The sequence below is a fragment of the Cebus imitator genome, unplaced genomic scaffold (assembly GCF_001604975.1).
Source record: "Cebus imitator isolate Cc_AM_T3 unplaced genomic scaffold, Cebus_imitator-1.0 Scaffold541, whole genome shotgun sequence".
Classification (NCBI taxonomy): domain Eukaryota; kingdom Metazoa; phylum Chordata; class Mammalia; order Primates; family Cebidae; genus Cebus; species Cebus imitator.
The window spans coordinates 340,007-355,655 of NW_016107856.1; the positions used below are offsets into that span (position 1 = coordinate 340,007).

A 15,649-nucleotide genomic window follows, 5' to 3' on the forward strand; every position below is an offset into this window, starting at 1 on the left:
CTGGGATGCAGAAAGCAGAAGCAGATGCGAGACAAAGTCCTTTATTAGAAAATATATCAAAATCCCAGCCCCCTGAGCCAGGACCAGAAGAGGGAGCTATTCCAGCATGGGCAAAAAATGCCCAGGGAGGGGCTTCCTTCACCAAACTACTTCCCAGGAACCATAAATAGAATAAATATTCACAGAGGTCCCAGGAGAAGCCAGATCACTCTTCTCTCCATGAAGAGGAAGGGGCTTGGGGTCCAGCCCTGCTCCTACCCTAGGGGCAGGGACTCCCAGGAATCGTCACATAAAATCATGACATCAAGGATTCACAGTCATAAGCCCTACAGGAGACCCTAGAAAGAGGGGCCCCCTAGGTCTAGAGGAGCCCAGCTCCAGTCCAGCAGTGTGGAGAGACCCCTGGCTCCTAACACGGCACCAGAGTTCAGTTCCCCCACAGCCCTCTGAGAACAGTGAGGAGCTGAGGGTGGGAAGAATACAACCCTGTGAGTTCGGTTTCATGATTAAGGTAGGCAGGAAGGAGGAGTCAGTGTGAACCTCGGAGGGCTGTGTGGTTGGCAGTAGGTGGAGGCCCAGGCCTGGCTGGGGGCTGGCGTTGCAGCATCTCTTGACGGAAGGCTTGGGAGGAACCAGGTGGGTAACGGGGCCCAGAGGGAGCCCGAGGACCCCGAGGGTCAGTCCCAATGTCTGCTGTGATGTTGGTATAAAGAGGACCCAGCTCTCGAGCCAGCAGTCGGTATGTCAGTGAGTTCATACCATCTTGTGTCCAGGAATTCTGGGTACGGACCAGGAGGTCAAATCTGAGGGTTAGAAGTTGGAGACTAAGACACAGAAAGGAAGAGCCAGAAATCTAGGGACTTTTAGGAGTTTCCTGGCTAGGGGTACAGAACCCTGAGGATCCAGTAACAATTACCAGGCAGTCCTTCCTTCTTCCTACCTGTGGGGATTTTCCTCGTTGCCCTTATCTCCTCGATGCTTCACCATCTTATAGTGCCCTACAGATGTGGGGGGCCGAGAGATCTTCATCCCAGCCAGGCGCACCCTATGGGAAAAGTGAGGGGATCATGGAGGATCCAGAGTGCAAACAACTATTGCTCAGTAAAAAAAAAAAAAAAAAAAAAAGAGCCCAGGGCTGAAGTCAAACAGAAAGAAGGAAACGGGTGAAGAGAATGTAAAAGCTGGATGTATCCAAGTCCTCAGGGCGCAGTGCCAGTCACCCTGGAGCCTTACAACAGTTGGCAAAGGTAGGTTTGCACCTCCTCCCCTGGCTTCCTAAATGGCTCCTAGGAGCTGCCCTTGCAGTCTAGGAAGGACACAGAGAGAGGCCATTCTGTCAAAAGGATAAGAAAAGACTAGGAGTTGCAGATCCAAGCTCAGCAATTCCTATTTAGAATAGTGACTGAGCTACCCCAAATTCTCCCACATCCCCCATGTTAAGAAAAAGGTAAGCCAGGTGCAGTGGCTCACACCTGCAGTTCTAGCACTTTTGGATGCCGAGGCAGAAGGATCACTTAAGGCCTGGAGTTCAAGACCAGCATTGAAAAATAATGAGACCCTGTCTCTAGGGGAGGAAAAAAAAAAAAAACCTCGCAAGAAAGAGGCCAGGCATGGTGGCTCACGCCTGTAATCTCAGCACTTTGGAGGCCAAGGTGGGCGGATCGCCTGAAGTCAGGAGTTCGAGACCAGCCTGACCAACATGGTGAAACCCCATCTCTACTAAAAATACAAAATTAGCTGGGCATGGTGGCAAATGCCTATAATCCCAAATACTGGGGATGCTGAGGCAGGAGAATCGTTTGAACCTGGGAAGCAGAGGTTGCAGTGAGCTGAGATCGCGCCATTGCACTACAGCCTGGGCAACAAGAGCGAAACTCTGTCTCAAAAAAAGAAAAGAAAAGAAAAGAAAAGGGTAGAACCAGGTAATCAGGACCCTGAAAGAAACAAAATCCACCTCTGACACAGAAGCATGGAGTGCAGATGGCCTGGGAAGTAACTAGAAGAATATTTATATACATTTACAATTCACAGGGTGCTTCACACACATACAGAGGATGAGAATTCACAGAGATGTCATCACAGAGGACACAGGGGGAGGGTAGGCAATTGGTCCTGCATACCAAGCCCAAATATTCATACCACAGACATGAAATTGGGCCAGCTGAGGCTGAAGGTCAGAGTGTTTCACATGCTTAAAATGAGTTGGCCCTGTGCCAATGGCACAGGCCTTTTACAAAGTGACTCTGGGATACAATGGAGCAGAGTCCTTCTCTCCTAACCCCACAGGAAGTGGTCTGGCTGGAACCCTAGCAGAAAGCAAGACTAAACTGTCTCTGGGCCGCTTTCCAGCTCTGGAATCCAGTGATACCATTTCCTATTGATCTTATGTCCTCTCCCAAGAACAAACTAATAGGAGACTGAGGGATGACACAATGGGCAGCAGCATGCAAGCCCGACCTGGGTATCCTGAAAAGACTAAGGGAAATAAATGGGCTCAGTGCAAGACCAGGGAGCTAAAGGTTAGTGTTGAAGGACTATGGCCAGAGGTGGTCTTAGAGGACAGGAATCCAGACTGAGCTCAGGTGGCAGGGGGTGGCAGGAAGTCTGACCTGGTAGCAATGTCATCATCCTCACCACCCCAGCCCCAGTATTCATTGGGGAAGCCATTCATCTTCAGGTACTGGTCAGGAGTAAGTGCCGAGACTCCTCCGAAGTACTGGGGGTACGGGAGGCTGGGGAGAGAAAGATTCTTGCATGCCACAAGTCTTCTGGGGAGACATCCCCAACCACAATCCCCTTGGCTCTCCTCCTTCCACTGGACAGTGGGCTTCCCTGTTTCCCAGCACCCTTCCATGCCCTCTACCTGTATCCAAACTTGTTCATAGCAACAGCAACATGGCGGGGTCCCCGGGGGTCACACACATACAGATTGTGGTCATTTTCTGGCAAGAGGTCCACATCGTGCAAGAACAGGCAGTCCCACTCTTCATCACGCAAGGCCTCTCGCACCCCAACATTCAGCAGTTTTGCCCTGTTAAATGTTCCATTTCCAGCCTGGAAGATAATGGAGGGGGACCAGACTATGTCTGTAGGTGGCATGGAGAAGAGGGGGCTAAAGAATAAAAGTAAAAAGGAGGAAATCAAAGCGGGGTGGAGGGAAAGGAGAATGAAAAAGAAAGACTATCTTTTTATTTTTCCATTTAGTCATTTGACAAATCTAGCTTGTGTATTGGTATGGGCCTGATACATAGATGCTGCTGTCTAGCATTTAATCCTGACAACTGGCAACAAACAATGGTGTGGTGTGGAACAGGTGGTGTAGTAGGTATCTTCTGCTCTTTCCTCATGTTAGATGGTTAAGTTTCTTGCTCAGAGTCATATATGTAAGAAGTGACAGAACAAGAATTTTAGCCCTATTGTGTCCAATTCTAAATATGCACAAAGCATTCAACAAAGGAAAAATCACAGAAAAGTGTAGGACAGTGGGAACAACCTAAGCAGATTAAGGAGAGGTATGGGACTGACAGATTTGAAAGAGCAGTGCCAGGTGCCTGTCCACACTCGATAGTCTGGCCTTGCTAAAATTATTCCAGGGACCCATTAGATGTGAGTGGAATGGCATGTGCTTGAGGAGTCCTTAGAAGAAAGAAAGTAAAAATGAAGTGGAGATTGGGGGTACCTGGTGGATGACATAGATGCCATAGGCAAGCTGCTGGCGCTGCAAGAACGGGTGCAGGTGGTAGAGCAGCAGGCGCAGGTGGTGCTCCCGGGCACGATGGGGCACAATGATGGCTGTCCGGGAGCGGGGCTCACACCCTGCAGGGCGGTACCGGCCCCCTGGTTCTACCCGGGGATTCCGCTCCACGATCTCTGCCAGTGATGGCACTGGGCTAAAGGACACCGACACAGGACCCACTGTTGGGAAGGAATGGCAAGTAGAGGGATCAGAGGGGTAAAGAGAAAAGAATCAAACTAGGGTCTGGGAATACTTCTGGCACTGGCAGTCTGGTTCTGGGGTTTAGTTCTTAGCGCTCACTCAGAAATCTCACATGCCTTGAGTGCCCTTCATTGGGACAGCTCTACAAAGGCTGGAAGGTGCAGGATCCTTAGCTAGCCTACTTTTCTCATTTTAGGGTTGCATAACTTTCTCCTGTCTCACAGGGTTGGAAGCTACAGTTGAAGGCTGGAGAGAACAAGACTTACAACTAATTAAACCAGGGCTCATCTACAAGGGAAACAATTTCTAGCCTGGGCCAGGAAAAGCCCATAAAGGGGCAGGCAGTAGAAAGTGTGAGATGACTCATGCCTGTAATCCCAGCACTTTGGGAGGCCGAGGCAGGTGGAACACGAGGTCAGGAGCTCAAGACCAGCTTGGCCAAGATAGTGAAACCCCATTTCTACTAAAAATACAAAAATTAGCTGGGCGTGGCAGTGCCTGCCTGTAATCGCAGCTACTCAGGAGGCTGAGGCAGGAGAATTCCTTGAACCCGGGAGGCAAAGGTTGCAGTCAGCTGCGATTGCGTCACCGCACTCCAGCCTGGGTGACAGAGCAAGACTGGCTCTCAAAAAAAAAAAAAAAAAAGTGGAAACGCAACAGTCTAATCTAAACTCCGAATTCAGAGTCCACTCTATCTCAACCTCAGCCTATCTTCAGAGTCCATTATCCTCTTCTAAGTCCCACTCCTGCCACTTCATGCCTCCCTGTCCCCAAGCCTCCTGTTCCTACACCTTGTCCTTCCTTTCACAACCTCCTCCTGCACTTACCTAAGAGAGGAGATCGTTCTGGACAGTAGGGCAGATCTTGAGGAGCTGGAGGACCCCCTGGGGCCCCAGGCAGGTGACTGAGGTTACTGTAGACATCACGAGGATGAGAATAGTCAAATGTTGGCCCCTGATCTCGGCCAAATAGGGCACTGAGACTTCGGAAGCCCCCCAATGACAGGTACATCATGACAGCCAGCTGGGAGCCCACAAGCAGGGCCAGCGTGCAGGGCCGCTCCAGCAGCCTCCGCAACATCCTGGGGGTGAGATCTAGGAAGGGAAAGGGGAATTCTAGGGGTAGGCAGGAAGAGAGCAAGCCAGCAGAGAGGTCAGTGGGTAGGGATGAAGGTGGTGCCAGGGGTAAAGGGGAAAAAGAGGCAGAGAACAAAGTCACAGAAGGGAGCACACAGGTGCACAGTCATGCAAGGAAACAAAACAATGTCACCACCAGTAGCCCTACCACCTGTCACTTCAGCCCAAGTTTCACTCTCTTCTACCTCCCCCCAAACCACTCCTACCATCTACTGTCAGTCCTCACCCCCACGAATGTTTACATCATTCAAGTCTCATGTTCATTTCAGAAGTCTCTAGAATACCCCTCTTCCAATTTTAGAGGGGAAGAGATAGACTCACCTAGGTTCAAGCTGTCTTCTTGGGGATCATGGGGGCTCCAGGGGGTCCCGGGGGGACAGAGATGTGAGGCATTATCTAAAATTGGAAATGTCACAGAGGGCAGAGAAAGGCTCCATCTAGCACTCCAGCAGCAAATCTGGGACCAGCTGGAACAGAAGTGGTAAATGATAACTAGCCACCTGCACCGCCAGAGACCAGGATCAGGGTGAAGCCGGTTTCCCAGCAGGGGAAGTGAAGCAAAGTGGTTGGAAAGGAAGAGGAGGAGCAGGAGATGGTAGGTCCCTTGCCTCTCTCCCGTGCTACTCTGGAATGACAGTGTCAGGTTGATACTTAATCACCCCCGTACCTCCACCCCAACAGGACAGACTTGTTTGGGGAGTGGGGATAGGACAGCTAATGGAAACAGTTTTCCCCCAGACCAAGAACCCGTTCAAGTGACGACAGGGTCATGACAGGACCGTGGAATGGACTAAGGAGTACCCAGGGCGAAGGAGGAAACAGGCTCCTTCCGTTCTTCCTGTGCCTGGGCGCCAGCTCCTCAGGTGCAGAGACCATGACCACCTGGGAGCTGAAAGCAAACAGCCCCGGAGCTCGGCGGAGAGTAAGGTGTGGGTGGCGTCCTCTACCTTTTTTTTTTTTACCTTTCCCCCGTTCTGGGGGTTGGGAGGAGGGTTACTGCTGAAGAGAAGGGGAGAGGAAGAGCAGGGGCAGAGACGGTTGGGGTGGGTGGAAGGGCTCACCTGGAGGGGCGTGGTCCGCGCTATACAGGGGGTTCAAACCCAGCTCTTTCGGAGCACGCCCATCCCATCTCAGTCTCCAGCTTTTGCCCTACACTGCAACGTGAGCCCGCCCGGCCCCCGTCCTTACTTCCACCTGGGACCCCATCCCTGCTCAGGCTCGTCTCCAGGCATTACTCAAACTTCTCACCCTCTCGACTGCCCGAACCTTTATCCCAGACCTCCGTCCCCACGCGTCCCCAGTGTACATACCCAGTCTTTTACTGCCTGTCGTCACCGCCACCCCGGCAGCCGGGCAAGCATCACTGCCGCCATCTTGGAAGCGGGCGCCGCGGAGGCGGAGCCTCGCGTCACGGGGCGTGGCCTCGGGGCGGAGCAACCCGGGCTGGGGAGGCACAGGGTCTGAGGCACCGCGTGGCCGGGGGCTGGTGCGGGAGCGGTGCCGGGCACTGTCCGCCTTGAACGCATCGTGGGCTACCCCTTGGGGAGCGGGAGCGGGAGCTCAGGTCCACTCCGCAGACTGCTAGTGGGATTTCATTTCCTGCCCCTCAGATTTATAAAAGCAAAAGCTCAAGCCCTTCCTTTTCCTCTGGGCCGAGACTGATCAAGAGGCCAGTGAGCCGGTTCTGGTGCTCCCGCTGACCTCATTATCACCCTGGGGTTTGCTGAGCCCTCTCCCAGTGTCAGTGGCACCCCTGCAGCCTAGTGCCACTTCGTATCAATTGTTCCTCACGCAGGCTACAGCGTTGCGGACTGCTCTAGCGCATTTTTGTATTCCCATGGAATCTCGCAGGCCTGGAAATAAAAAAACGATTAGTTAATAAAATAACGAAACATTGAATGTGGAGGGAAAGGCAGAGTCTTCTTTAAAGTAAAATTGTGTTTCCCCAGATATTAGAGTAAAATGGATGCTCTGCTCTGTTAATATGAAATATGTTTACCTTACGACAAACACTTCCCCCCGGGTATAAATTGTGTTCCTTTGAAGCAGATGTTCACGCTGAAGAAACAATCAGAGACTTGAATAACTCACAGAATCTGCCTCAGAAAGCCCATGATATTGTGTATCTTGTATGGAAAGAGGGATGTAAACAATATAATGTGATAAATATGCTGGCCTACAAGTGGCAAACGTACATGGAGATGCCAGAAAGGCTTCCCAGAAGTGACGGCTAATGGGAAATCTGAAGGACTTATGTAGTATCTCCTTCTGCTTTAAAGAGTCTGTTTTCATGGAAGTTATTTTACAATTCAGTATAGGTAACTGATCTGCATGCAAATTCTGTCCTGTCTGGTAGAGGTTCAATTAACCTGCTACTCCCCACGTTGTGGGAAAAAAAGGCAGCTTGGAGCTGGGCACTGTGTTGGCGCCTGTAATCCCAGCACTTTGGGAGGCCGAGGAGGGTGGATCACTTGAGGTCAAGAGTTCGGGAACAGCCTGGCCTACATGGTGAAACCCTGTCTCTACTAAAAATACAAAAATTAGCTGCGCATGGTGGCACGTGTCTGTAATTCCAGCTACTTGGGAGGTTGAGGCAGGAGAATCACCTGAACCTGGGAGGTGGAGGTTGCAATGAGCGAAATCTAGATACTACACTCCAGCCTGGGTGACAAGAGTGAAACTCCATCTCAAAAAAAAAGAAAAAGCAGTCTGGGCCTCAATTTTCATATTCATTTCTGTTTTCCTGATCCATAAATATGTCTATTCTCTTGATTTTCTCTTGTATTATAACATCTGCTAGTTGTTTTGTTTGTTTGTTTGTTTTTAAAGATGGGGTTTCACCATGATGGCCAGGCTGGTCTTGAACTCCTGACCTCAGGTGATCCACCCACCTCAGCCTCTGAAAGTGCTATGATTACAGGCGTGAGCGACTGCACCCAGCTCAACATCTGCTAGTTTCTTCATGAGTTAAGTAAAATCGACACGTGTTCATTTTTCTCTTAATTTCTTTTTTCCTTCCTTCTTTCTCTCCTTCCTTCCTCTTTTTTCCTTTCCTTTCCTTTTCTTTTTTCCAAATACCCAGGCTTCAAGGCAAATGTGTTATTTTTATTTTTTATTTTTATTTTTTCTGAGATGGAGTCTTGCTCTGTTGCCCAGTCTAGAGTGCAGTGGCTGCAACCTTCGCCTCCCAGGTTTAAGTGATTCTCCTGCCTCAGCCTCCTGAGTAGCTGGGATTACAGGCACCCACCACCATGCCTGGCTAATTTTTGTATTTTTAGTAGAGATGGGGCTTCACCAGCTTGGCCAGGCTGGTCTTAAACTCCTGACCTCATGATCCACCCGCCTTGGGCACCCAAAGTGCTGGGATTACAGGTGTGAGCCACTGTGTGCAGCCTACGTATTCATTTTTATATTGACAAAGACCCTCTCCCTAATGAAACTTTCAACAGGCTCCTCTGAGACCTCTTTTTGACTAGGTCTTGTCCTTTGGCCCTGTCTTGGACCTGCCTAGCCAATTATAGCAAGAATCCTGCCAAATCAGTTTAGGGATAATTCCCTGCCCACTTCTCCATCCACCCCTGATATCTGATCTATCTCATCACCCTCACTTGCCTTCAGGAAAGATCCTATTACGTCAAGGTCTGTTTAGCAAACATCCTCCTAGCCTTGATGTAATTTTCCTTCCATCTACTGACTGATTCTGCTCATTGACTATTGCAATAGTCCAGAAGAGTCTTCCTTACTGTTTTAACAAGTGTCAGAATAATTTTTTCTTTAACAGTATGAGCGTCATAATTTTACCTTTTTCTGAAAATTACTTTTTTTTTTTTTGAGACGGAGTTTCACTCTTGTTACCCAGGCTGGAGTGCAATGGCGCGATCTCGGCTCACCGCAACCTCCGCCTCCTGGGTTCAGGCAATTCTCCTGCCTCAGCCTCCTGAGTAGCTGGGATTACAGGCACGCGCCACCATGCCCAGCTAATGTTTTGTATTTTTAGTAGAGACGGGGTTTCACCATGTTGACCAGGATGGTCTCGATCTCTTGACCTCGTGATCCACCCGCCTCAGCCTCCCAAAGTGCTGGGATTACAGGCTTGAGCCACCCCCCCCGGGCACTTTTTTTTTTTTTGAGACGGAGTTTCACTCTTGTTACCCAGGCTGGAGTGCAATGGCGCGATCTCGGCTCACCGCAACCACTACCTCCATGGTTCAAGCGATTCTCCTGCCTCAGCCTCCCAAGTAGCTGAAATTACAGGCATGCGCCACCAGACCCTGCTAATTTTTGTATTTTTAGTAGAGACAGGGTTTCTCCATGTTGGTCAGGCTGGTCTCAAACTCCTGACCTCAGGTGGTCTTCTCACCTCAGCCTCCCAAAGTGCTGGGATTACAGATGTGAGCCACTGCACCTGTCTGAAAATTAACTTTTAGCAGATGAGCAGTGTTCCAGGCAGAGGACACCATAAGTGCAAAAGTCTGGAAACGAGGAAGAAACTACGGAGTTTGGAAAATTAAAACTGGGCCCCCAAGTCTGGACAGTAGTGAAGGGAATGTTGAGATATGAGACTGAAGAGGTAAGCAGGTGCCAGATAACGAAGGACCCCACAAACCACATTAAAAGAGTTTGGATCTTATCCACAGGGTGAGAAGAAGACATTAATCTGCTGTAAATAGAGAGTGCCATGATCAGAACTTTAGGAAATGTGGAGCGCTCATTGAAGTAGTCAAGACCAGAGGCAGAGAGACTATTTAGAAGGTTACTGCAGAAATCCATGAATAAGACGAAGCTCACGCAAAATAGGTAATACCCGTGGGACTGGAGGAAAGAAAGTACCTTTGAGAACTTTCAGGAGGCAAACAGACTTAATTGACTGGATGTGCCAACTTAGGTGTTGGGCTCCACGAGGACATCCAGATTTCTAATTTGGACCACTGGGTGGTGCCATTTAATGAGAAACAAAACAGGAAGAAGCACATTTGCCGGGAGGAGTGGAGGTGACAAACTTTAGACATAATGAGTTTGAGGTGCCCGTGGGGGCTCAAAATGAGATAATGCTGGGTTTAAATACAATAACAGCTTCGAAACCCATTGGCTGTGTACTGAGCAACACACTCTCTGGATTTCATCTGTAAAATGAGCTCTAGTCTTAAGGGGTTTTGTGATAATTAGTGAGCTCTATGGAAAACTTTTGAGCACAAGTAGAAGCCAAGACAAAGCCTTGATATTATTATTATTATTATTATTATTTAGGAGGCAGAGTCTCACTGAGCATGGTGGCTCACGCCTGTAATCCCAGCACTTTGGGAGGCTGAGGCAGGTGGATCACCTGAGGTTAGGAGTTCAAGACCAGCATGGCCAACATGGTGAAACCCCGTCTCTACAAAAATACAAAAATTAGCTGGACATGATGGTGGGTGCCTGTAAGCCCAGCTACTCGGAAGGCTGAGGCATGAGAATTGCTTGAACACGGGAGGCAGAGGTTGCAGTGAGCCGAGATCTCACCACTACACTGCAGCCTGGACGACAGAGTGAAACTCCATCTCAAAAAACAAAGAAGAAGAAGAAGAAGAGAGACAGAGTCTCACTATGTTGCCCAGGCTGGCCTCAACTCCTCAGTTCAAGCGATCCTCCCACCGTGGCCTCCCAAACTTGATTTTTTTGTTTGTTTGTTTTATTTTTATTATTTTGTGTAGCTTCTGATATATTATAACTCAAAAAGCCTTGTTTTTTTAAGGAGCACACTGTGTAGCGGAAAAGACAGACTTAAACAGATCATTGAAATGTGGTTCTTGGCTGAACATCATTGCTGATGCCTATAATCTCAGTACTTCGGGAGGCTAAGTTAGGTGGATTGATTAAGTTCAAGAATTCAAGACCAGCCTGGGCAATATGGCAAAATTCCCTTTCTACGAAAAATACAAAATTAGCTGGGCATGGTGGCTCTCGCCTGCAGTTCCAGCTACTCATGGAGCTGAGATGGGAGGATCACTTGGACCCAGGAGTTTAAGTCTGCAGTGAGCTGTGGTCACACCACTGCACTACTCCAACCTGGGTGACAGAGTAAGACCCTGTGTCAAAGAAGAAAGAAAGAAAGAGAGAAAATGTGGTTCTCCTAGAGGACTCTTCCTTTGAGCCTCTGCTCCTCCATCACGTCCTGTCTTGCAGGATTGACCCTCCCTTTCTATCCCTTCTCTATCTAACCATCTTCTTTTAGAGTCAGAGACTCACTCTGTCACCCAGGCCGAAGTGTAATGGCCTGATTATAGCTCACTGCAGCCTTGAACTCCTGGGTTAAGGTGATCCTCCTGCTTCAGCCTCTTCAGTAGCTAGGACTACAGGTATGTGCCCAGCTAATTTGTTTTTTGTGTGTGTGGAGATGGAGTCTCCCTCTGTTGCCCAGGCTAGTCTTGAACTCCTGGCCTCAAGCGAGCCTCCTGTGAGCCACCACAAAGGCCTATCTACTATCTCCTGGCCATTCCCTTACATTAATTTGTAAGCTCCCTGTTTTCAAGAACCTTCACGTCCGCTCTGTCTCACCCTGGCCACACCCTGGACCTAGCACCTAGAACTGTTATGTTTCTGAAAACTTCAATTTTCATACACTGGTTTCCACCACAACATCCTGTCTTTTTATATTCTGAATAAATCCTGGGGCCCATAGTGACCCAGTCAGGACATATAACACAATAGAAGAAACCCAGTCTAGTAACCAAAAACTAATTTAAATCTCTACTTAATTTATCAAGGAAACATCAGAGGCAGTGGAAAGGGCAGTGGAACAGGAGCACATTTTAATGGACAGCCCAACATCTTAAAATCCTCTCTCTCTGCCTAGGGTGGTGGCTTATGCCTGTAATCCCAGTACTTCAGGAGGCCAAGGCAGGCTGATCACCTGAGGTCAGGAGTTCGAGACCAAACTGATCAACATGGTGAAGCCCCATCTCTACTGAAAATACAAAAATTAGCTGGGCATGGCAGCACATGCTTGTAATGCCAGCTACTCAGGAAGCTGAGGCAGGAGAATCACTTGAACCCAGGAGGCAGAGGTTGCACTGAGCCAAGATTGTGCCACTGCACTCCAGCCTGGGCAACAGGGTGAGGCGCCATCAGAAAAAAAAAAAAAAAAAATCCTCTCTCCCATTCAACATTTTCTACTTGGATGGTATTTCTCCCCAAAACTATCCCTTCCAACTCCCCTTAGCCCACACTGTTTTTCCAGATCTCTCTCCCACTCAGCTCTTTCTCTTACCATATTATCCTCCAGTTTCTGGTCTGTTCTCTTTACCTCACTTTGTTTTTGTTTTGTTTTGTTTTGTTTTGTTTTGCTTTTGTTTTTTAATTTCTGCCCACAGGAGCGCTAGCCCCGCCTCCCTGCATCCCCTCACTTTGGTTTTGTATAATGTAGAAGAACCTGAACCTGACCTAACAAACAGAAATCATGTCTCCCTGACATCCTCCCACCATCCATGGTTTCCCTGCAGTCTTACAGCTTTTTTTTGAAACAAGGCCTCATTCTGTCACCCAGGCTGGAATGCAGTGGTACAGTCACAGCTCACTGCAGCCTCCACCTCCCGAGTTCAAGTGATCCTCTCACCTCTACCCCCACCCCATTCCCTGAGTAGCTGGAACTACAGGTGTACACCACCATGCCTGGCTATTTTTTTTTTTTTTTTTTTTTTTTTGAGACCAGATTTCATCATGTTGCCCAGGCTAGTCTTGAACTCCTGGCCTCACGTGGTCCTCCCACCTCGGCTTCCCAAAGTGCTGGGACTACAGGTATGGGCCACTGTGCTCAGCCTTACTGCTTACTGCTGCAAGGGGAGACAGACACCTCCTCCAGAAACACTTCTGTGACCTCATATTCTGTGCTAGGTGCCCCTCCTCAGTCATGGCGTCCATCACACAGGTCTGGAATTTTTGTCCTACCTGACTGTCTCGGCCGCCAGATTGTGAACTCTCTGAGGATGAGGACCATGTCTTTCCTTTTATCATCCCTTCCGTGTAAGCCAGAATTTGTGGCACACATTTACAAAATGGCCCTTAGATGTGACCTAGACAGTTCCTTGATATAACAATTTTCTCATGCTGATGCAGGGATTAGAAGTGGGCGAACAGGCAAAGGAAGAGATATAAGGGAAGGAAAAATCGGCATTTATTTATTTATTTATTTTTACCACTTGCTAAAAGCCAGACACAGTGCCAAGCATTTACATTATTATATTCTTTAGTCTGGACCTCTCTATGAGCCAGGTAATGGTATATACATTTTATAGATAAGGAAACTGAGGTTTATAGAGATCAAGTAATTAAGGTTGCATTATTACATGGGAGTAAGTAGCAAGGCTTGGATTCAGTTCGACTCCAAAAATCCATGTCCTTTCCACACACTGTGGAACGTTTACAATGTTTACAACCCATTGGCTTATTTACTGAAAAAATAAATGGGATAAACAGTCAATTCTCAATGCAAGATTAGGCCAATTAGTATCTTTTACTCTTCAGATCCATTTTCAGGCCAAAATTCTTATATTTTCAGCTCCCTACTGCTTATTTGCATTTACATTATCAAGAGTATGTGTTGGCCAGGCACCGTGGCTCATGCCTATAATCCCAGCACTTTGAGAGGCTGAGGCGGGCAGGTCACTTGAGCCTGGGAGTTCAACACCAGCCTGGGCAACACAGAAAACCCCATCTCTACTAAAAATACAAAAAATTAGCCAGGCGTGGTGGTGCATGCCTGTTATCCCAGCTACTCGACAGGCTGAGGCAGAAGAATCGCTTGAACCTGGGAGGTAGAGGTTGCATTGAGCCGAGATCATGCCATTGCACTCTAGCCTGGGTGACAGAATGAGGCTCTGTCTAAAAAAAAAAAAAGAGAGAGAGAGAGAGAATATGCTAGTGTGTCTCTATGAAGTTGGATGTGTGTATGTCAATGTTTCACTGTTGGTGTGCGTGTATGTGGCCTGTTTGTTGTCCCAAGACTGTGAGGATGCTTAACTCTACTTCCTCCCCTCCCTTTCCTTCCTAATTCTACTTAAATACTCTAGGCCTGTCCGCATGTAAGGTCCTGCCTGGGGAAGTTGTTCAGTGTTGTTCTCCCCCGCCTTCCCTGACCCCCCTCTTTCTGAGCATTTTTAGCACTGGTGGTTTCCTCCAGCTGTCATCTGGTTTCTCTTGCTGCCAATGATTTTGGCTTTCCCCCAGCAACAGTCAATGGGGAAGATATTCAATTGGTTCAGAAACACCCTCTCAGCCAATAAAACGTTAATACATTGAAATCCACTTTCTTCTCCCTTCCTCCCCGATAAGCCCTGACCAATGAGATGCTGGTTTTGTCACTTACTGCCAATCAGGTATTTTAGAAAACAAAATACTGTAATACTGTACAAAGATTACAGAATTGGGACTAGAGATGGCAGAAAAGTGTAAATGCCCATTCCGCAGCCCATTCCTGGAGGTTCCCTCCAGGAACCCTGGCTCTCCCACCTCCATTACAAACATAGTGGCTGGACAAATGCCCAGATTTCCTCTGTTTGAACCACAGAAGCAGAGAATCTCAGGGGCAGGAGGGGCTTTAAGAAACTGGCTCAACTTATTGCTTCAACTTCCTCCCCCACCTCAAACACATACTCATGCACCACACTTGCCATCCCACAAAATGACTTTCCCAAATTCTGCTTGAACTTCTCTAGGGACAGGGCACTCACTTCCTTGCCATTCAAGGCCTCTTCTTTTTCCATTTCCCCTTTTTACCTCCAGGACCAGATACTTGAACTGTTTCAGTGCCTCCTTACTTCCTGTTATTCCCGTTTCTGTTCCTCCTTATCTATCTACACCCCAGCTCAGGCCCGTGGGGGCATTAAGTAGGCAGATGGGAAACAGCTCACTGTGGCTCTGACAGGGAAATATGTGCCCCCACACCCGCCCCATCTCTAGCAAGAACTTGTTGGACTGCTATTAGGTAAAGCCTGCCTACAACCTGGGTCTTGGAGGGGTGGTAAGGCAGACACTGTTCCAGAAAGGGGTCAGGCCTTCCTGGGATTGAGGGCTGGCATGCCCATCACTTCTCTTTGATGAGCCAGCTCTCTCTGCCTCTCTTTCACTCTAGCTCCCGCTTACTTACCCAATCACAGAGGTGGCCCTAAGCTCAGTCTCATTCTCAGAAAAACTTACTTATGCCAGTGAGAACCCTTCTCAGTGGGCAAAGGGGTTTCTCTTTTTTTTTTTAAGAGATGGAGTCTCACTCTGTCACCAGGCTGGAGTGCAGTGGTGAGGTCTTGGCTCACTACACTGCAACCTCTACCTCCTGGATGCAAGCCATTCTCCTGCCTCAGCCTCCCTGGTAGCTGGGATTACAGGAGCACACCACCACGCCCGGCTAATTTTTGTATTTTCAGTAGAGACGGGGTTTCACCATGTTGGCCAGGCTGGTCTCCATCTCCTCACCCCCAGCTGTCATCTGGTTTCTCTCGCTGCCAATGATTTTGGCTTTCCCCCAGCAACAGTCAATGGGGGGGCCGGGCGCGGTGGCTCAAGCCTGTAATCCCAGCACTTTGGGAGGCCGAGGCGGGTGGATCAC

The 15,649-nt window shown here is 48.7% G+C and overlaps 1 protein-coding gene across 4 annotated transcripts; it reads right to left on the reverse strand.

The window, feature by feature from the left end:
• Positions 1-25: 25 nt before the first annotated feature.
• Positions 26-6,970, reverse strand: B4GALT3 (beta-1,4-galactosyltransferase 3). 4 transcript variants are annotated; one of them, XM_037733649.1, is made up of 8 exons: positions 6,384-6,970; positions 5,395-5,540; positions 4,765-5,052; positions 3,680-3,915; positions 2,864-3,054; positions 2,610-2,732; positions 941-1,045; positions 26-803 (listed from the first exon to the last, which is right to left on the reverse strand). In XM_037733649.1, the coding sequence occupies exons 3-8, from the start codon at positions 5,015-5,017 to the stop codon at positions 530-532; spliced, it is 1,182 nt and encodes a 393-aa protein (XP_037589577.1). In that variant the 5' UTR covers positions 5,018-5,052; positions 5,395-5,540; positions 6,384-6,970; the 3' UTR covers positions 26-529. The 4 variants fall into 4 exon arrangements, with proteins under 4 accessions (XP_037589577.1, XP_017370551.1, XP_037589578.1 ...); XM_017515062.2 differs by having other exon boundaries at positions 5,395-5,469; positions 6,384-6,926; XM_037733650.1 differs by having other exon boundaries at positions 310-803; positions 4,765-5,031; positions 5,395-5,469.
• Positions 6,971-15,649: the final 8,679 nt, after the last annotated feature.